Consider the following 22,287-nt stretch of genomic DNA (forward strand, 5'->3'; position numbering starts at 1 on the left):
ACACGGCTGCTACTCTGAAGCCTGTCACAGATGAGTGTTTCCAGTATTTCTCCGGGTATTGAAGTTAGGCTGACAGGTCTATAATTCTCCAGGTCCTCTTTGTTCCCCTTTTTAATGCTGCAGGTACAATGCTTGCCCTTCTCCAGTCCTCTGGGACTTCACCATTCCTCCATAAGTTTTTGAATATAGTTGCTAATAGTTCCAAGATTGCTTCAGCTTGTTCCTTAGGTATCTTAGGATGAATTTCATAAGGCTCTGCCAACTGGAATACATCTAATTTATCTAAATAGTCTTTAATTTGTTCTTTCTCTATTTTGGTTTGTGTTCCTTCCCCTTGTTAATGTTAATTCTGTTGAGTATCTGGTCATCATTAACCTTTTTAGTGAAGACTAAAGCAAAATAGGCATTAAACACCTCAGCCTTCTTGATGTCATCAGTTATTAGCTCTCCTTCCCTGCTAAGCAGTGGACCTGCACTTTTCTTCATCTTCCTCCTGCTCCTAATGTATTTAAAGAACCTCTTCTTATTGCCTTTTATGTCCCTTTCCATTTGGTGGCTTAGCCTTTCTGATTTTGTCCCTACATGCTTGTGCTATTCTTTTATATGCCTCCTTAGCAATTTGTCCATGTTTCCCCTTTTTGTAGGATTCCTTTTTGATTTTCAGGTCATTAAAGAGCGCCTGATGGAGCCATATTGGCCTCTTACTGTTCTTCCTGTCTTTCTTTCAGATCATGATAGTGTGTAGTTCTGCCTTTAATATTATGTCCTTGGGAAATTGCCAGTTCTCCTGAACTTCTTTATCGCTTAGATTTTCTTCCCAGAGGACCTTACCTTCCAGTTCTCTGAGTTTATTGAAGTCTGTTTTTTGAAGTCTGCTATTGTTTGTATTCTGATTCTCCGATTCCTTCCTTTGTTTAGAATCATGAAATCTATCATTTCATGGTCACTTTTACCCAAAGTGCCTTCCACCTTGAAATTCGGACCCAATTCCTCTCTGTTGGTTAGAATCAAGTCTCAAAAGTCTCCCCCCCGGTTACTTCCTCCATTTTCTCAAAACAAAAATTTGTCCCTGATACATTCCAAGAACGTATTGGAAATTTCGTGTTTTGCCATATTATTTTTCCAACAGATATCTGCATAGATAATGGCCCCCATTACTATCAGGTCTTGTGTTTTGGCTCTTTCTTTTTGTTCTAGAAAGGCTTCATCCTCCTCCTCTTCTTGATTTGGTAGTCTGTAATAGACCCTACCCATGACATCACCCCTATTTTGTTTCCCTTTTTATCTTTATCTAGAGAATTTCAGCTGGTTTGCCTCTCACCTTCTTTTGGACCTCAGAACATGTGTATATATTCAGGGCCATCCCTAGCCATTTTGGTGCCCTACGCAGCCCCCAGCCTCTGCGGGGGGCAGGAGCAGGCTTTGGAAGCAGAGGGAAACCGCCTCCCAGCATGAGCTGATGGAGTGGGTTGCGGCCGGGTCGCTCCACTTCCCGCTGCCCCATGAGTGCAGGGTCCCGGCACTCATGGGGCGGCGGGAAGTGGAGCGACCCAGCCCCAACCTGCTCCACTCTGCTCCCCTGGCTCCCAGCCTTGAGACTGGGGGGCAAGGGTAAACCGCCCCCCAGCACTCACCGGTGGCGCAGAGGGGGCTGGGGCCAGGTCCGGGTCGCTGCACTTCCCACAGCCGGTGAGTGCAGCCTGACCCTGCTGCAGTCCTCAGGGGCGTGGGGGCAGGGCTGGGGCGGAGCAGGGGTGGGAAGAGGCGGGGTGGGGGTGGAGCAGGGGTGGGGGCCATGGGGAAGAGGCGGAGCAGGGGCTGGAGCAGCACGCAGCTGCGTACTTTGCGTATGGGTAGGGACAGCCCTGTATATATATTCTTGATGTATAATGCAACACCTCCTCCCTTCATTCTCTGTCTGTCCTTCCTGAACAGGCTATACACCTCTATACCAATATTTCCTCTCTCTTGGATCGAAAATACTGCTTGCTCTCTGCTTTGGGATTAGACGTTATTCCAGGCTGCTTTAATTGCCCTGTGATTTTTGTTCTCTAGTACAATGTGGGGCTTGATTCCTGCATTCCAGCTGTTGCTTCCTGAGCTGGCATGAGCAAGGAGTGCTGGAGAGAGCGTGCTGACACTCTGACCTTGTCTGCACTGCGGAGTTAGTTTTAATCTCGACATGGGTTTTTTTCCCTTCCAAATGTCCCACCTTTGCACTACCACTGCTGCAGCTCCCCCAACATTAGCAAGAGTGGGAGCTCTAATAGAAGCCAGGTACCACTGACTGGTGTGCTCTAGCACTCCCTCTGGTGGAGCTGTAACCCTGATACAGCAACGGTGGGATATTTGAAGAACAATGTGAATATAGACTGGAGGGGCGTGAGTAGTGCCTCTTCTCCCTGAGCAGCAAGCACTGCGTCTCCTCTAGTCTCTCTCTACTGCAGGAAGGTTGATGAGCCATGGAATCTTGAGGGTAGGCTGGCAGGGGGGTACAGAGCCCTGAGAGAGGCAGAAGACTCCCTGAAACAAAAATTGCAATTGGATTTACCAGGAGGATAGAACCTGTTCAGTATTTTAATAATTCTCAGGAACTTCCAGAAGTATCAGTCCCAAACATTGTGGTTAGGCAGAAGCTTTCTACATATCTTGAGTATATTTTTATGAATAGTTGAACTTTTATACTTAATCTGACATATCAACAGTTTAAAAATGCTTTCTCTGCTAGTCTCATTTGCTCTGTCTAGTTTTCCTTCTATCTAACTCATTTGTTTTAAAACTTTCTGTTTGTTTTTCTCTCCAGGCCTTTGGTTTATCTTGGTCTCAAAATGTTTGCTCGCTTTGGAATCTGTGAATTCCTAAACTGTTCAGAATCAACTCTGAGGTCGTGGTTACAAGTTATTGAAGCCAACTACCATTCCTCCAACTCCTATCATAATTCTACTCATTCTGCAGATGTCCTGCATGCCACTGCCTATTTCTTATCCAAAGAAAGGGTAAAGGTAAGTGTAGGGTTATAAGAAATACAGTAGAGGTGGAAAATACATGAGTGGTGGGAACATTAGCAGAAATCAACCCTAATAACTGATATACAGGGCCAGGTCTTCAGCTGATGTAAATCAGCATAGCACTTGTGAAGTCAAGGAAGCTATGCTGATTTACACCAGCTGAGGAGCTGACCTGTAGTATATTAGATAAGAAATTATGTCTGGTAGTAGTTTCCAGCACCACAGAGCTGGGCTGTACTTGGAAGGAGGTAGAGAGAGCCTTCTTTTAAAAGAAAACCATCCGTTACAGTCACCCCAGCAGTGTGAAAGTCAAATGGGTGAGCAACATTTTCTCATTGGGAATACACTCTCCAATAGGTCTTCAAAATAAAAGCCCATTTAAGGCTGCTTTGCACCACACCATCAGAACAAAGCAGCCTTGTTCCCTGTCTGTCCTTTCCCAGGAGGATCACCCCCATCTAGGGGATACCCACGTGTCATGGAGAAAGCATAGCAGCTCCAACACCAAACCTGGCCCTTTGCTATTGCGAACATAAGTGGTGTGGCAGCAAAAAAGGAAACATGTCTGGGGTTTCTTTATGCCCTGTGACCATATTGGTCCACTGGGACCTGTGATGGGGTATGTCTGACAGGGTTTGTGTGGGCCTTAGACGAGCCTGGCTGCGTGTGGAGGGAAAGCCAGGCTTAACTGAACGTGCAGATCAGCTGGGCAGGAGCTGGTGACTATGAAGCCAGGACGTTTGCAGCAGAAAGGGGCTGTGGAGAGAGAGTCTGCAGTCACTCTCTGGGGGAACAGAAGAGGTAGCCAGCAGTACAAGGAGGCAGCAAGAAGTCTGAGGGAGAAGACCTTGACTTCCAGTTACAGGGTCCCTGGGCTGGAACCCAGAGTAGAGGATGGGCCTGGATTCCCCTACTAGCCGCTGAATAAGATGAGGTGAAACCTCCTGAAGTAATGGGTGTAAGGACTGTGAAGCCCAGAGACAGGCGGAAGACCTGCTGCAAGGTCACTGGACTGCAGCTGGGTTGGACTCTTTGTTACACCAGAAGGGGTGGACTAAAGTGTAACCTGGCTGGAGGGCCAAGTTGCGGGAAGAGAGACCACCACAACGACAGAGCAACTATCAGCAGGGTGCACCTTACAGGGAGACAGCCACTGTGCCATGTCCAGCCAGCAGAGGTGCTCCTGCGGTGAGAGAATCCTTTACAGGACCATTGGCTGCTAGTGCAATATTTTAGAACTGCTCTAAAATATACTGGGGGAACAGACTGGCATACAGCTGGCCTGGGATCTGGGGAGTGCAAAGGTAAACCAAAGCCACACTTACACACACATGCCCTGTGGCATTGGGTGCTTCTCTGCCACAGCTTTGGACCAAACTTCCTATCCTGAATTGGTCTCCCTGAGCCTATTGCTAGTGGTGGAACCTTGCTCAAAGGGACATCATTTGTAATTGTAAACAAGTTTCTAACCTCTCATTAAAACTGGTGCATGTATTATAACCTGGAGCTGCAGCTCATTAACCTGCTCTCCAGAGGCCAACTCTCAGGCAATAAATGACAAGGAGGAGAGAGAATTTCACTGGAAGTTTTCAATCCTCAAGTTGCCAAAGGTTTGGTTGCCTTCCCGTGAATATCTGTGACAAACAGATGTGATCTGGAATCATTCCAATGGCAAAGAAGTGAGACTGCCCTTCCCTTTTTGAAAAAGTTTTTTATTCATCTGCAGGATGCACAGGAAAAGAAAAATTGTAATAAACAAAAGCAAAGGAGATACTGCATGTATCTGAGCAGTTACAGCCTGCCCAGTTTTGTTAACTCCAATTCAAGCTTAACCTAGTAGAAGAATGCCGGATTCTGACACCTGTACTCACACTGAGTAATATCTTACTCCTTGAATAGACCTATTGAATCATTGGGACTACATGCCAAGTCAAGTGTGAATAAGTGTTGTCACTTTACTGCAGTATTTCTGGGCCAGATTCTTGATTGAGCATTAAGAAAAGTCATATCTGGGCCCCAAAATAATGAAACAGTGTTTGTAGAACTGTGTTTTCATTGGTGTGCAGTAGGGTTTAGCATGACAGAACTAAGATTAGCAATGTGACATCAATGTATGATGGACTGTAGATTCATCCAAAACTGGACAGAGCATAGCGATCTCATCAAACAAAGGGAATAAGCCTGAGACACATTGCTGTTGCCCCATAGTGTCTATAAGGGACAGCACATAGATAAAGAAAGCATCCTGGATTTCCACCTGGACTGTGTCAGCCCTGGCTACACTGTTCTTCTTCTCGCTGTATGTCCAGGTATCATGAAAGAAGTATTGCAAGCAGGTGCTGGTTTGTTGATCTGAAATTTTGATAATCCAAATAAAGCTGGAGTTTATAAGCTGTTCCTGATGGCCCCAGTGTGGTTGGTTTGTTGGTTTCCATAGGTTGCTGATGCAAGTACTAATTAACCTCTACAATTGGTGTGAGTCGTAGAAGGACCCGTTAACGCTAGCAATGCAAGTGGACCTGCTACAACTGAGGGCTTGTCTATACGGCCCTACAGTGTAAGTTGCAGCTCACACTGGAGTGTTGCGCCGTAACTACCCCATGTAGACCCTGCTAGCACCTAGTTCATGCTAACATAGTCCTGTTTGAAACAGGACTATGTTAACACAAACTAGGTACCTTTTCATTCACACTAGCCGTGTCAGTGCAGGGCAGTTTACAGCACAAAGCTTTATTGCACACTGCAGCTCTCACTCCTGTAGTCTGCACACCAGGGCCATATAGACAAGCCCCAAGTTAACACATGCTTGTGTAGCTGTCAATAGAACCACATTTAATGGAGTGCATATTTCTTTGGGAAATTGTGGCTTTTTTATGGAGGACTGTTGTATATTGGTGGATAATTCAAGGCATTGCTTTGATGGCTAATTTTTAGGACCAAATCCTAAAGTCTCTATTCAGGCTGAACTTCCATTGAAGTAAGAGAACTGAGTGAATTGTAGATATTCACACTTCCCATAAATGCCCAAAATGGGTCAAAGTGACTGCTGTACCATATGAAAGAGGGCAGTGCTGAGAAGATGCAGATTTCCTGCTCTCTGCTACTAAAGACCTTCTAAGGCTGAAACAAAAGCTGCACAATTTTAGACATAAAGCACAGTGGATGGTGCATCCCAAGAAGCTTGCAGATGTAAAGAGGCCCAAACCCCCCAGCCTTACGGCAGGAAAAAGATCAGAACATATTAACTCCAGAAAATTCAGCCCCAGAGCCAGTGAGAAGGATTGAGGCTCCACCAGAAAATAAGGAATGTCTTGCACCTGGGCCATGGGAATGGGCTCAAAGCATCATTGAGAAAGTAATTATCTCCAGTAGTCAAAATGTAACAGAGATAACTATTGCACTGCATAACCTGCCACTTAGTCAGGCTGCTGGTCCGGCCATGGGACTGAGACTTCTCTTAGACAGGAAAGTACATCTTCACTCATCCTGCAGAACCCATCTGCCATAACTGATTCTGAACTCAGCAAAAATGGGCCTATAGTACATGATTATTTATTTATTTATTTATTTGCCAAAAATGGGCCTGTTTTTTGTCAAAACCGACCTATTTTTGAGCAGCAACAGACCTTTTTCCAGGTCAGAATACTCATTTTTTAGTGAAGGTGGTTTCTGCCATGGCAGAACATGGAATCTCAGTTTTCCAAGTTTGATGCATTTTGTCCAAATTGTGAATAAAGTAAGATCTGGAGGGCACAAAATGTCCAAAAATGTCATGCAAAGTTCCATGAAGCATACAATGAACTTTCCGTGGCTCTTTAGAACATCTAACCCTAAGCAATCTGCAGAATCCTGCCTTTTGTCTCTAAGCAGTTCAGTTTAACCTTTAAGGACCAGTGCAGGATTTCTAGTGATTCTTCCAGGAAACCTAAATGTCCCCGGCTTCTCTTTTCAGCAAACTCTGGATCCAATTGATGAGGTTGCTGCTCTCATTGCTGCCACTGTCCATGACGTAGATCACCCAGGAAGAACAAACTCCTTCCTGTGCAATGCGGGGAGTGAACTAGCAATCCTGTACAATGACACCGCGGTGCTAGAGAGCCATCATGCCGCGTTGGCTTTCCAGCTCACCACACGGGATGATAAATGCAATATCTTTAAAAACATGGAGAGGTGAGTTGAAAATATGGGACATTTATCAGTCCATTAACCACAATATTCTTATTCTACATATCTTACGGCAACATAAAAAAATGCCAGAGGAAAATCACAGCTTCTGGAGGGTGGAGTTAGCCCCTTGGTCGGTTTGCTCATGAAACAATACCGATCTCTCTCATACCGCAGAGAATGCCAAAATCTAAATGATAATGTTGTTGATGATGATTTGTATTGCCACAGAACCTAGGAGCCCTAGGCATGGGCCAAGACCTCATTGTCCTAGGCACTGCCCAAACACAGAACAAGGAGCTTACAATGTCACTCTCAATATGAACACTTTCGTTGTTTTTATAGCCTTAAAATAAGGGCGAATCTGGTTGCTTGTAAATTGGTGTCAGTGCCCCTTTTAAAAACCCGTTTTATGTCATTCTACGTCTAGGGCCAAGCAATGGCTGACCTGTGCTCGTAGCTGGGTGGAAAGGGGAGCCCCTTCCCCTCAGCACACCAGACTAGTTGGCAGGTGTAATATGGCTGGCTGATGGCTAAAGGGAGAGGCTGCTGCATTTTGGGGTGGGAGCATGGCCATAGCTCCACTCTTCCTACTCATCCAGCTGTGTTAGCAAGAAAGTGATGGGGGAAGCTTGGCTGGAGCAAGACCCTCTGCTAAGTGTGCTGCCAGAACACCATGGGAGGCATGTGCAGACATAGTGTCTCCTGGCAGCACTGCTGAGGAGTTGGCTTCTCCTCTCCCATCCAGCATGTGCAGCTCTTAGAGAGACAAAACTGTGCCCCTATGGTATAATTCACTGCGCACCACTGTACAAAGGAATGCATTTGTATAGCACAGATTCAGCTTACCAGCCCCTTCTCTCTGTCTCTCCCTTCCCCTACCCGTCTCTGGTATACTGGCGCTCTATAGTATTTTTTTCAGAGGGATTCGGTTAGTTTAAGCAAGCAGCCCTTAGTGAATGAGCCCTCATGTCTAAGTGTTTCCTTCTTTAAACAGGAATGAATATCGAACCCTACGTCAAGCCATTATTGACATGGTCCTAGCAACAGAAATGACAAAGCACTTTGAGCATGTCAACAAATTTGTCAACAGCATTAATAAACCCTTGGCAGCACTAGAAGAAAATGGGGTAAGCAAAACGACAAATTCTCCTTTAATTAACAGGCAGACAAAAGGGGATTGAGGCACTCGAGCTACTGGTAATGGGATGTACCTAGACCAGAGGTGGGCAAACTACGGCCAGCGGGCCACATCCGGCCCGCGGGACCGTCCTACCCGGCCCTTGAGCTCCCGGCCGGGGAGGCTAACCCCTGCCCCCCTCCCCCGCAGCCTCACCGCACCACGCCACCAGCACTCTGGCCCACCACTTCTGCCAGGCAGCGCGGCAGCGTGGCTGGCTCCAGCGGGGCTGCGAGCTCCTGCTGCTCTGAGCGACATGGTAAGAGAGCGGGGTGGGGGGGGTTGGATAAGGGGCAGGGGGTCCCAGGGGCAGTCAGGGGACGGGGTGGTTGGATGGGGCAAAGGTTCGGGCAGGGGGGGTTGGTCAGGAGATGGGAGCAGGGGGGTTGGATAGGCATGGGAGTCCCAGGAGGCCTGTCAGGGGGCAAGGGTGTGGATAGGGGTCGGGGCAGTCAGGGGACAGGGAGCAGGGGGGGTTGGATAGGGGGTGAGGTCCCGAGGGAGTGGTTAGGGGCGGGGGGTCCCGGGAGGGGGCAATCAGGGGACAAGGAGCAGGGGGGTTGGATGGGTCGGGCGTTCTGAGGGGGGCAGTCAGGGGGCAGATAGGGGGCGGGGGCCAGGCTGTTTGGAGAGGCACAGCTTTCCCTACCCAGCCCTACATACATATTTGCAACCCCGATGTGGCCCTTGGGCCAAAAAGTTTGCCCACCCCTGACCTAGACAGTATGGTGATTGGCCCACTGGAAATACAGAGAGAGTCTTTCACCTCTAAGTCACTGGTCTGAATGCACAAAAGTCTAGACCAGTCATCACATTTTTGCAGGTTAATGGGACTAATTTGGACATCACTTACACTGCAATATGGTGATGTTTTCTCAGAGCCAGCAGTGTGTTTGGGACCCATTAAAGCATCAGAGTGCTTATGGGAAACAGATTTTCTTGTTAAAAATGGGATGATTCCAGAAAAAGTGAAATGGGTGGTAATCCAAACACCTTTCGGCTACTAACATTTGATGATTGTGTAGTAACCTTTATGACAGCGGTTCTCAACCAGGGGTCTGTGGCCCCCTGGGGGTCTGCAAGCCCTTTCAGGGGGTCCGCGGAGCCCTGCGGCTGAAATCCAGTGCTCTGAGGCCAAGAACGGCACGGGGCTGAAGCCGGCACCTCCCCCTTCCCCAACCGGGAGCGGTGTGGGGCTGAAGGCAGACCCCCATCCCCAAGCCCCCAAACCCAGGAGTGACATGGGGCTGAAGCCGGCAAACCTCCCTTCCCCAAGCTAGGAGCAGCAGGGGACTGAAGCCGGGACCCCCAGCACCCCCACCTGGCTGCTGAAGGTGGGAGCTACACTGGGAGCCCCCCTGCCTGTACACAGCCCCTAGCTACCCCCTCCCTGCACCCTGAGCCATTTTCAAACTTTTTGAACTGAGTCCCCACTTTGAGTTATATTTTTTGGTTGTGTCCCCCCGTAGCCCAGACAGGCTGGGTGGCCTCTTGAGTGAGCCAGGGGGTGTAGATGGCACTGCTTCCCTGGACCCTGCTGTGCGGAGGTGGCTCGAGCCCCGACAGCCCTTGCCCCGCCCAAAATAGAAGTAAAACTATGCCTATGCCCCAGGATCCCCTCCCACCCCCCTAGGCCTGGAGCCCCTGCTTTATGAGATATAGTGTGGGTCTCCCTCCAGCACCCAGAGGAGATGGCAAGTGTCCCTTCTGGAAAGATGGCAAGTGTCCCATCATCACAGTTGGCAGTGACTGGTATCACTGTTGGCCTTTTCTGCAAAGGGGCCAAGGACCAGGGCCGGATTTCCCATTAGGCACAGTGGGCATGTGCCATGGGGCGCCAGCATTCTAGGGGCACCTAAAATTTCAAATTTTGCTGCTCCCAGGTCCCAGCAGTGGGTGGGGCCTGCTGAGGGGGAGACAGCCCCATGTAGCCCTGCTGAAGTGCTCCTCACTCAGCCCGGCAGACAGAGTGGGGCCAATGAGTGCGGCCCAGGGGCATGACTTGGGAGACTGGGTCTCCGGGGGGAGCTTGGCGGGGGGGGGGCTCCAGGCAGTGAGGGGGTGCGGGGTGCTGGGCGGTGGGGGGTCTGTGTGGGGCACTGGGAAGTTGTAATGGGGCTGTGTGAGGGTGCTGGGCAGTTGGGGTTCTGTGACCAGCAGAGCACCTAAAAGTTAAGTGTCGGGGTACCACCGCTGCCCGCAGTGGTTAGGAGCTCTGAGACGCTGTGGGCAGCAGGGACCCCCAGAGCTCCAAGTTGCTGTGGGCAGCAAGGTAACCCTGCTGCTCCGAGCTGCCGCAGGCGGCGGGGTGGGGCTCTGAGCCCCTGCACCTAGGGGCGCCCAAGGTGTAAATCTGGCCCTGCCAAGGACTGAGTGGGAACAGAGACTGAATTACATTCTTAGAGTTGGATGCTCAGGGTCAGGATGTGGGCCCATTGTGGAGCAGTGTGGGGATGTGTATGCTGAGCTGACCACGTGGCACGTGCTCTGTAGATAAAAGACAGCCGTTTTCAGTGCTGTCAGTCTGGCAGCAGTGGTGAGTCTTTCAAAGATTTTTTTTTTAAAGAAAGTGGGCAGAAGATACGATTGTGGCATTGAGTATCATCTAGGCACAATCAGTAGCCAACTGGAATCCTGTGGACTCTACAAAATTGCCTGTTAGGAAATCATTCTTTAAAAAACAAAAACAAACAAACCAGTCTGGATAACAGCTGCAGCTAGTCGTTCTGTTGCCAGGGTGTGCGGAGTGCAATTTTGTTGGAATGGTTTTTGCAAAGAGAAGAGTTTCAAAAGCTCTTATATCAAAGTTTATACCCCAACAGCACAGCTGGCAAAGCCCCATTACAGTAGCTGAAATGGTTTTAAACATGTTTTCCTGATGTAGTCAGAGCAGTTTTTATAAAGCCGTAGCTGTGACCTCTGTGCTGAACAGTGGGCGCAGTGCTTCTGTGGCATAAGAGATTAGGGGAGACACAGGTCTGGTATTCACCCATATGCTGTCTGTACAGTCATGCTCTCTCTCAAGGTATTTGGAGCAAGGGGGAAGAGAGCAAGCTTTGTCGTGTGGGAGTTAGCTCTGCTCTTGGCATCCTAATGATGCAAATGGAACTGGGTGAATTTTTAGTGTGAAGCCAAAGTCTCTGTAGGATACTGCTGTCCTGAATAAAGCAGGAGAAATGTTGGTAAATCCGTATTATTCCCAGCTAGCTTACTCTGATCAATGGTGGGCTTGATCCATTTCCTACTGAAGTCATAGAAAGACACCTAGTGATTTCAGTGGGCATTGGATCAGGCCTTATGTACTTAACAAGTTGACTGTCCATGAGCCATGGTGTATCAAGATGCCTGTCTCCTGCTACCAGACCCAAGAAAAAAACAAAACTAGCTCACAGATGTATCTCAAGGGGGCCAAGTTCACGTAATTTTTTGTATTTAGTTTGATCATTTCAGTAACTAAATATTTTGTAATATGGCTGCTTCTATAGATATATCACACACACAAACTGCATTAGAAGAACATTATTAAGGTTGCAAAGTCAAGCATTCAAAAGTTAAGAACTACCAGAATGCCATGACATGTACAACCTGAATTCACACATGAGACCCTTTTACGCTGTGATATGGTCTTTATTTACATAATCACATACTGGTGGGGTTTTTTCATCCAATTAGTGTTCCTCCACCACCTGGCTCCTGGTCCTAGCCTCTTTGCCCAGCCAGTCTCAATTCTTCCCTCACCCCGCATCCTGTCTCCTCATAAGATTTATCTTCCCTCACTGCTCACTTCTTTTCACTCCGTCACTGGTTCTCAGTCCCAGTTTCCTTGCCCAACCAGTTCCAATCTCCTCTGCCCTACCGTAGCTCCCAGTCCAATCGCCTTGTTCAGCGGGTCCCAGTCTCCCCCATAAACTCCCCGTCCCAGTTTCCCTCTCCCTCAACCTGCAGTCCCAAGCACAAACACCCTGGATCTTGTCCAAGCATAACCTGCCTACCCCATCCTAGATCTGGCTCTTGTCCACTCTGCATTTAAATCATGCAGCTTTCTCCTCTGCACGGCCCAGCAGGGGTGAAGAGTGGGGGTGTCATTGATAGCAGGGGAGAGGCAGGCTCCCTGCTGTCAGCTCTGGACTTGGACCTGGCATGGCCCAGAGCAGCCAGGAACTTCAATTACAAGGAAAGACCTGCTCAGCCCTAGGCTGAAGCAAGATCAGTGTAGACGGAGTCTGTGAGGAATTAAGGCGTGAAGCTCTAGCAAGTCTCTACTGAGCTTGTGTGAACTGTGATTTTTTTCAAATGCTTACAACTTGGCCAAATTTGGGCGGATCTTCACAGGGATGGCAAAGGCATATCCTTGACTCAAAGGCCACCTCTTGCCAAATTTCAAATCCCTGCTCCAAAGCATGGGGGCACTAGAGCTTCTCAAAGAAAAGGTTGCCAGAATTTTTGAATACTGGCAAAACCAACATTTTTTTCCTTTACCTTGTTTTTAGAAATGGCTGGAATTTTCCAAAACATTTCAGCCTGAACTATACACCAGCTAGGAAATATTTCAGACCAAACGATTAAAGTTTTGCAAAGTTACAAGCAACTGAAAACACGGGGTCTTATAATAGATAGTGTCAGGCAATCTTAATAATGGGCAGCAGTACCAGCCCAGGCTAAAATTATATCTTTAAACTATCAAACGGTCTCTCTTCCATTTTGCCTTTTTTGTAATTTAATTAGTAATTTATGTTTTGCACAATGTTTTTTATCAGAACTTATATTTTACTTAGGAACTGTGGTAAGAAATAATCAAAGTCTCTTTAATTGTTTTATTTGGAAAATGCTGATAGATACTTTAATAGACATATATGGCCAGTAAAACCGATAGAGAATTTTTATGCTAAAACCCAATCTATTCAATTCCAGGAATTTAATGAACATGAAAAAATAACTTTCATAGACTTTATGGCCAGAAGGGACCATCGTGATCATCTAGTCTTAGTTCTTGCACATTGCAGGCCAGAGAAACTCGCCCATCCACTCCTGTAATAGACCCAGAACCTCTGGCAGAGTTACAGAAGTCAAAACAGTCAAAACTTTTGATAAAAGAAGCATCAAGCTGCAAAACACACTTCTGCAAATTGTTGTACAGCACAGACTAGATACTGAATATTATTTTGTTCCTCCAATAAAGGGGTTAACAACATGTTTTGGGTCATTGCGGAGTATTTTTGGATAATAAAGGTAATTATAAGTAGTGCTTGGAACATAGGATCCTTTTGACACTACAAATAAAAAGATAAAGAATTTTTAAAATAATAACACAACCCCCAAGTGGATGTTAAATAAACACCTGTGAAATATAAGCCAGGCCCTTTATCTGTTAGGCTACACAACGTCCAGGTGTTATATTAGCTTAGCATCCACGAATGCAACAGAAATGTAATGTGGTTAAGGGCTAGTCTGAGGCTTTCAAGCTGCTCTGAGAAAGGGAAGTGTAGCGCACAGCTGCACGGTCCCGGGAGCAGAGCAGAGTACGAACGGACTCGACAGTAACAATTCCTCCCAGGCTGCTGCTCCTTTGCTCTGAGGAGGAGTAAAGTACTTCACACCTCTGCGTGGAGCAGCTTACTCCTTCCTGTGAGCCTCGCCCAGCAGCAAGGAGGGCAGAGCTAGGGCTCCACTTCACTCACCGCTTCTGCAGCGACAGTCACAGTCTGAGCCGGGAAGAAAGTTGTCTGGGTAGGGGGAAGGGGCTTACAATATCACACACCTCTGTGAGATCAAATGGCAGCAGTGACAAGCCCTACACACATACAGGTTAGACTGAAGTCAAACCAAGTCTAAATGCTGCCCTGGCTTACATCCTGTGCAGCCCCATTGATTTCAGGGGCAAAACCTGTGCCAAAGGGTCTGGTCTCATTCCTAGCAGTTTGACCTGCATGCACATTTTCTGGAGAAAAATAGGGCTTAATCAGCTGTTTTACTTAAATAATCAAATCAAAGTGTTTCCCTCATTCGAGCTGTGCATTTCTCCATCCTGCAGACTCCTGTAAAAACGTTTGCGATGTTTGAGTGGGTAAAACCACTCATTTGCAGGGCTTGTTATTGGCATGACACTACACTCCAGCAGATCTTTCCTTGAGTTTGGTCCTGTATTTGGTAGCAATGGCAGCGTGATTCTCTGAGCTTGGCTTTGGATCACAGCTGTGACTCAAGGGAATGTTTATTGGCGAGCTGCCAACTGTTTGTTCCATATGGGACAGTTCCCCTTTTGTAGTCCTTTCGGTATGTGTTTGTTCAATGGGCCATGATGAGAACTTGTTAGGTTTGCTCCCTGTCTTCTTTTGTGTCATAAACTGACAAAATCCATCTCAGCTCCAGCATCCTTTATCCTCCTATTTCCCTTTATGATGTCACTTAAGCTTGTGACAGGAAGCCTAGATCTGGCCTGCAGAGACACCTCTGTTCTCTCAGCAGGACGCTGGAACTGAGCTCTGTTAGCAGAATCTATTCCCAAGACAGCCGCATCCTCTGAGTAGAACCATAGCTTTGGTTTGGACAGGTTCCAGATCATAGAAGCAAAAATCCTTTCTCAGCTCCTGGAGATGTACCTATTGATCTCTGCTGTCATTTACTGAATGATCTCTAATCATTTTCAGCAGTTAACATTTTTTTAAAAGCACCAGTGTCTAATTTGGTTTTGTTGTGGTTTATCAGTGTGGCCCTGCAGGAAGAACTTTCTTCCCTGTAATTAACAATGTGCACTAGTAAAAGATCAGAACAGTGGGAAATTCAGATTTCACCCTGGCTGACCTCAACATGGTGTTTACTTTTGTGCAATGGAGTGTGGAATTCTGCCTAGTTGGTACCTCTTGTACAAATAGATGTAGGAGCTGGCTGAATTATTAGTGTTTAATTGTCACGATTACCATAATGCTAGAAGCCCCAGGAGTGGACCAGAACCCCATTGTGCTAGGCACTGTGCAAACATAGAAAAAAAGATGGTCCCTGCTCCAGAGAGCTTACAATCAAAATATAAGGTAAGATATAACAGATGGATGCAGATAGACAGAGAAGTAGAAGGAAACAATGTTGGTCAACATGATAGGCTATCGTCTTAGCACACTAGCAGCCTAGCCATTGTCAAGTATTTTGTAGGCATCTCAGCAAAGGAGAGAATTAAAGAGGGATGTGAAGGAAGATGTGCTACCATGCTTCACATTTGCATTCCTCACAAAGGGCCTCATCCAACTCCAGCTGAAGTCAATGGCAGTTTTTCCACTCACTTCAGCAGGGGTTGGAGTGGGCCCAAAGTAGAGTTAGATCAGTGAAGGAACAGCTGAAGTGACTACTCCATATGCAGCAGCCACACTTTGTGTTTAAAGATCAATGGAGATCAAATGAGGGTAAGGTACAAAATTAGGGAAACAGAACAAAAGCTTGTTTCTTGGGAGATATGATGGACAAGTGAATCTGACTCTGGCCTAGGACCTATGATAACTGGGTTCTATTCCCAGTTCTGCTACTGACCTGCTGTGTCACCTTGGGCAAGTCACTTCATCTTTCTGAGCCTTAATTTCCCCAGCTATCAATGGGAAATACTGTGACGTCCCTTCCTTTGTGAAGCACTTGGAGATTTATGCATGGGAAGTGATAGCTAAATATTATTATTATTATTGATGGCACGACATTTTAATCCATTATCCGCAGCTAACCAAGGGTACGTCTACACGGCAAAAAATAAAAAAGACCCACAACGGTGAGTCTCAGAACCTGAGTTAACTGACATGGGCTAGCGTTACCGGGCTAAACATTGCAATGTAGACGTTTGGGCTCCAGACAAAGCCTGAAGGTCTACACTGCTATTTTTAGCCCAGCAGTGCCAGCCCAAGTCAGTTGACCTGGGCTCTGAGATTCACTGCTGCGAGTATTTTTTTTTGCAGTGTAGACTTACCACCAGGCAACAGCTCAAGCTATGCTGTGCTCTTTTAGGTGGATTTTTAGGCATCTCAGCCTTGATACCCTACTCCTAGAAACAATTTTAGTCAGAGCTCCACAGTAAAGGTAGCTTCAGCCCCAGCTCATAAAAGGCCGAACCAGTCTTGCAGCTGTCAATTGTGTGAACTGTCCCACAGGACAGAAACATACATAGTGCAGGCTGTGCACATATTCCAAGCAACTGTCCCTTAGCCACTCTCGCCGTAACTGCAGGGTAGGAAAAAGCTAATCAAAAGCAGCGTTTCTTAATTAATTTATCTGATAGCGATGAAATCAAAAAGCAGATAATTTGCATTATTAGCCAAGCAAGCCAGGGACTGGAGGGCTGACTGGAGGGAGGTGGAAGATGGAAAACCAGGTGCATGGGATGGGAAGTGGGAGCTGGCCCCTGGGCTCAGTACTGCTGTCACCATAGTTTGCACTCATGATAATGAGACCTGCTAGCACTGAACGGGCATGCATCTAATCCCCGCCTTTTCCTAAACAGTTGGTTGCTCCACTGCTAACATGTAACTCTGTGTGTTTTTGTGGGGGTTTTTTCAATTATCATCTTAATCCTGCAATGGAAAATTATATACATCTGTCTGTTTAGTTACATGGCCTTTGTACTATCTGCACATTAATGAATTTATCCTCACAGCACTCCTGAGATGGGAATGGAGCCACAGAGAGACTCAGTGACTTACCCAAGCTCACATACTAGGTCTGTGACAGCGCCAGGAATGGAACCTAGAGCTCCAGAGTCCCAGTCCAGTGCCTTAACCACACAACCATCCTTCCTCTTGATTTGATGCATTTGAGCACCCGGAACTGTCTTCAGTGAAGCATGAAAGGAATGCAGGACTGGGTCTGGAAACATTCCCGAAGTAGAAAATATTTTAATGTCTGTTTACAGAAAATGCTGATTTGTTGTTTTTAATTTTGAAATGTTGCAGAGTAATAATGGTGATGGAGATTCAGTCAAAAACGTTCTCACGTCTCCTGAAAATCGCATACTTATCAAACGTATGTTGATAAAGTGCGCTGACATTTCCAATCCATGCAGACCTCTAGAGCAGTGCATTGAGTGGGCTGGTCGCATCTCTGAGGAGTACTTTGCACAGGTAAGATAGCTGGAGAAGGCTAGAAATTCTACCTGAGCACTTCTTTTGATAGGATGGGAGGAATCAGTAAACTGACTCTACTTATATCCAAACAAGATCTTAAGGCTACACTATTAATTTGTTTATATTTTATATTAGTTGCTCACCAATATACATTAACGCAGGGCCCCGTATCTGTGAACATATGGAAGCTGACTGCACTGCAGTATAATCTGAAAAAAATTAAGTTTCTAGATTGTTCAATTTGCAATTTGTTTTGCCTAAAAATGCACTCCATTCGTGGCTTGTGGAGGAAAAGGACCTTATGCGGGGCTCTCTCTCATGTATATTATGATAGAGTACAAGTGTTAGTGAGGGAGCACATAAGGAGACAGCAAGGAATAAAGTCATGTTGGAGCAAGCCCTTAGGAGGCTGAGGTGGGGATTGTCTGGTCTTCTGTCATTACAGAATTTAGGCCTGTGTTCCTCAGAAGTAAAAGAAATGTTTTGTAAGATATTTTCCTGCCTTATGGTAAGTTTGAAACTCCATTTCTGGTGGAGACTGGCAATTATGGAGCATCTTTGGCTCCAAAACAGTCATAGCTTTAAAAAAAAGTTTGAGTGCCACAAAACTAGCTTTGTGTATAGATCTGGAAGGTGGTAAATGTGTCACTTTGTGGGAGCCAATAGGGGCATTGTTCAGTGTTCTGTTGCTCCTAAACATATACGTGGTTAGATCGAGTCTGTTCATACGATGCCACTCCTTTTATTAAGCAGCTGCATGCACTAGTTGGTGGCCAACAGTCTGCTGCTAGCGGGAGTTCACTGGTATAACGTGTCAGCCAAATAATCACAAAATCTTTTCTTTGCAGACTGATGAAGAAAAAAGACAGAGTTTACCTGTGGTGATGCCTGTTTTTGACAGAAATACTTGTAGCATCCCCAAATCCCAAATATCCTTCATTGATTACTTCATCACAGATATGTTTGATGCTTGGGATGGTAAGCAAGCTTCTACAATATATTTTGTATCATAAGCCTTTGAGAGTACTATGAGATAAAACTGCTGCATTGTGACTCCAATGGAAAAAAAATATGGAAATTTGCTACATTTCAAGTAAACCCAATAGCTTAATTAATGCTAACATGTATTTTGACATTGCTATGAATAATTCTTATGACTTCATTTAATAGGTGAACTTCAGGCAAAATTTAGTTTCTTCTCAGTTATTAAATGGTTAGCTTGCTTTCCATAAAGGAACAGGGCATGTTAAGTGAGCTAACTTTGTTACCACACTATGCATATTCACCTGGCCCACATATTTTTTTGAATTATTTTTAACAATTTTCTAATGCTTGAAAATGCTATAGAAAAAACAGGTTGAATTCCTTTTGAGAACTGCTTACAGTATATCAACCATTTCTTCTCCATTGCTGTCATCAGTGATTAAAAGTAGTCAGAATTGTGACACACTCAGGGCATGTCTACACTTACCTCCAGAGCGATCCATCCAGCAGGGGTCAATTTATCGCGACTAGTGAAGACACGATAAATCAACCGCCGAGCGCTCTCCCGTTGACTCCAGTACCCCACCGGAGCGAGAGGGGCAGGTGGAGTCAACGGGGGAGCGTCAGCAGTCAACTTACCGCAGTGAAGACACCGTGGTAAGTAGATCTAAGTACTTCGACTTCAGCTACGTTATTCATGTAGCTGAAGTTGCGTAACTTAGATCGATTCCCCCTTTTCCCCCAGCGTAGATCAGGCCTCATAAATGGCAAATCAGCTGTGCACGTAACTGGAATTTTATTAAGCATAATAGTTACAGTCACAGTAACTATGTCCTTGATAGAAAATTGGTGCTTTCCTGATTGCAATACAATTGCTAAATATACTTATAGTATTGTTGTAACTCTCCTGGGAAGATGCAGAAGTAATGATGAGAGTTGTAAGACAAGAACCATTTCAATATCAATGTAACAGATTTAAACCATCCCACTTAATACAGTTCCTCACATATTTCAAATTATATTTAAGCAAGTAGAATCATGGAACCATTTCAGTTCTGCTGGCTGACTACATTATGTCTTTTCTTTCCTAGCATTTGCAGACCTACCAAATTTGATGCAGCATCTGGACAATAACTTTAAATACTGGAAAGGTCTAGATGACAAAAAGCTACGGAGCGTTCGACCACCACCTGAAGAGCAATTAGACCACAGAGTGTAACTTACCTGTCCAGATGCATATTTACTCAAGCTCACTTTTGTTCATGTGATTTCAAATTAGTTTTGATCCCTTCAGTATTACAGTAAGGCTAACCCATGTGCTTGTGGACCTTTCGCATTCAAGAGAACATGAGGTCAGCAGCTGACTCCTGCAAACTGCCGTGTATGGACTCAAATGAAATGAACTTATCAAGCTGAATTACACTGGATTGCTGCAGTACCTGTACTGAAGAGGGTCTACTAGTGAACATATTTTTGCATTATCTTCATACCAGTACGTGAAGCTTGAAGATATCCTCATGAAAAGGGGTGTCCTATAGAAGATTTTGCTTAGTCCTCAAATCTGCAAGTGAAGGAGAAATATCTGTTAATAGTGACTCACAGCTTTTATGAGAAAGCTCCATGCTTTTTATAAGCACTTAAGAACAGTTACATATACCAATCGGACGTTTAAAATGCAACTCTTCATGAAGGAGTTTTTGATCTATGAAAAATAGATGTACTCTATTTTTTCACATCACAGAAGGTGCAATCATTCACTTCTGAGCACTACTGAAAGTGAGTTCTCTTAAAGAAATTTAGTAGCAAATGTAAAAAATAACACAAGAATTTTTGAAGTTGATCGTTAGCATCTATTATTGAAATATGTTTTATTTATTTTGTTAGATGTTCAATATTTTCTATGAATTTATAAATACTTAAAAGCCAAAGCCAACTTTAGATGCATTACAAATTTACATGATTCATACTCATCAATATACATTTAATTGATGTACAGACCTTTTATTTTCATAATTCAAATACAAAATACTATACAATGACACATTTTTATTGCACTGTAAGGATAGATGTGTATGTTTAAATATTGTCTGATTTTATGTTAATTAAAATAAGTTTTATTAAAAGGTCTCACTGGAGAGTAGTAAAATAAACAAGAAATGCATACTGTATAAGCACCAGAACTCCAGCAGTTCTCTCTCACTCCCTACTGGTGACCACAAGATCTTCCCAAGCTTGCTACTCTTGGTAAAAAAAAAAATAATAATAATAATAATAATAATAAGTTGGGATGTTAATTTTTTTTCTTCCCTGTAATTTTCTAATTAAATTCCCTATCAAAAGTCTGCCTTATTTTATACAGTATTTCTACAAAGCATTCCACAGCATAGATGAGGGGGGTAAAACTAAACATTTAATGAATTTCAACCTTTTATAGCCAATATATTTTCCTCTGCAGTGAAAAAAAAACCCAAAACTTTAAGTCCAGAAGTTTGTAAAGGTTGTATACCTTCACCATTTGAATGAAACATTCACAGCAAACACCAGAAAATAATAAAATGTATATTTTAAGAAGTGTCAAAGTTCTAGCAATTTTATTTGAAATATTTTTTCTTTCGTTCTTTCTTTCTTTTCTTTTTAATTTGCACACTATCAGATAGATATGTGAAATTAAACAATTTCTTTTAAAAGTATCACTTGCTGGGTTTGGGGGGGGGGTTGTTTTGTTTTGTTTTTTGTTTTGTTTTTGGCTTGCCATCTAGAGTCAGAATTTGCCATCGAGAACTGTGTGACTGAGCTGTGCCCATCACAGCTTTCTGAGAACACATGTTGTGCACATCAGTTGCTCTGTCCCTGCAGAGGACGGATCGTCCCCTTTTCTGGGTGCTCACTTGGGCAATAGAAGACCCAGGTTCAATTCTGCTCGGGTTTGTTTCGAATGGCTGAAGGTGACGAGGTGCTGTCTGTTGGGATGCTATGAGCAATAGTGTGGATATTATCTGTGAAAGCAGGGGTGAGGTGTTGAATATGCCATGGAGAAAGGAGACAGCAGGAGTTGCAGCAATTTATGCCCAGGCAGACAGCCAAGCTTTGGTACCGGAGGCTGTGACTTACATCAATACAGTCTGCAGTGGGCACGTAGCCCAAACCAGAAATGCTTGGTGTACACGTGTTCAGTCTGCGGGCGAGGGTGGCGGGGTGCCTTTTGATCCTGATGCCGGATATAGGATATATTGCTAATTGGCTATTGCTGTTGATGGTTGGTTTAAGATGCTGTAGTTGCCTATTTCAGGTGAGGAAGGGTAACAGGTGGGTAGAATTGGCCTGGAACACTCCGTTAGCAGGTGTTCATTTGGCAGGCGAGAGTTAATCAGGTTCTGCTGACTCAGGCAGCTCCTACCCTGCCCGAGGTAATGGAGGCAGGAGTGGTGCTGGAGAGCGTGGGCTGAGCAGTCCTGAGGGTGGCATCCTGGGAGCAGCCAGCCCTGAGAGGGAGGGGTTTGAGCTGAATTTTGTTATGTTATCGGTGACTTTGTGTTTTAGTTACTACAGTCACTGCCCAGGGAGGGGGTGAGATTTGACCCTGCCCACAGTGTGGGTGCACTCTATTTTGGAACAGGTTGGGAAAGGCTCCTGTTCACATATGCTTTTGAGGTGGGATATCAAATCAAACACAAGTTCATGGTCTTTGCCTTTAAGGCCCTTTGCCAGCTAGCTCCATCCTACCTAAGACATATTAACTTATCGAGCCATTGTCCTTGATGGCCCACATTCTCCTGTGCCATTCCACATGCATGAGGAAAACTCGCATCAACATTCATAGCGCCTCCACCTTGTTCTTTGTTAAATTCCACCTTAAAAC

The 22,287-nt window shown here is 45.3% G+C and overlaps 1 protein-coding gene across 2 annotated transcripts in view; it reads left to right on the plus strand.

Annotated features, from left to right (window-relative positions):
• PDE8A (phosphodiesterase 8A) overlaps positions 1-20,874 on the plus strand; it is a 197,406-nt gene extending 176,532 nt beyond the window's left edge. Inside the window, exons 17-22 of one of the 2 annotated variants that reach the window (XM_007066870.4) lie at positions 2,804-3,002; positions 6,961-7,178; positions 8,170-8,302; positions 17,274-17,441; positions 18,293-18,422; positions 19,520-20,874. In XM_007066870.4, the coding sequence (XP_007066932.1) occupies positions 2,804-3,002; positions 6,961-7,178; positions 8,170-8,302; positions 17,274-17,441; positions 18,293-18,422; positions 19,520-19,647 (976 nt within the window). In that variant the 3' untranslated portion in view covers positions 19,648-20,874. The other variant, XM_037910936.2, reaches the window with a different exon arrangement.
• Positions 20,875-22,287: the final 1,413 nt, after the last annotated feature.

Source organism: Chelonia mydas, chromosome 10, assembly GCF_015237465.2.
Source record: "Chelonia mydas isolate rCheMyd1 chromosome 10, rCheMyd1.pri.v2, whole genome shotgun sequence".
Taxonomy (NCBI): Eukaryota; Metazoa; Chordata; order Testudines; family Cheloniidae; genus Chelonia; species Chelonia mydas.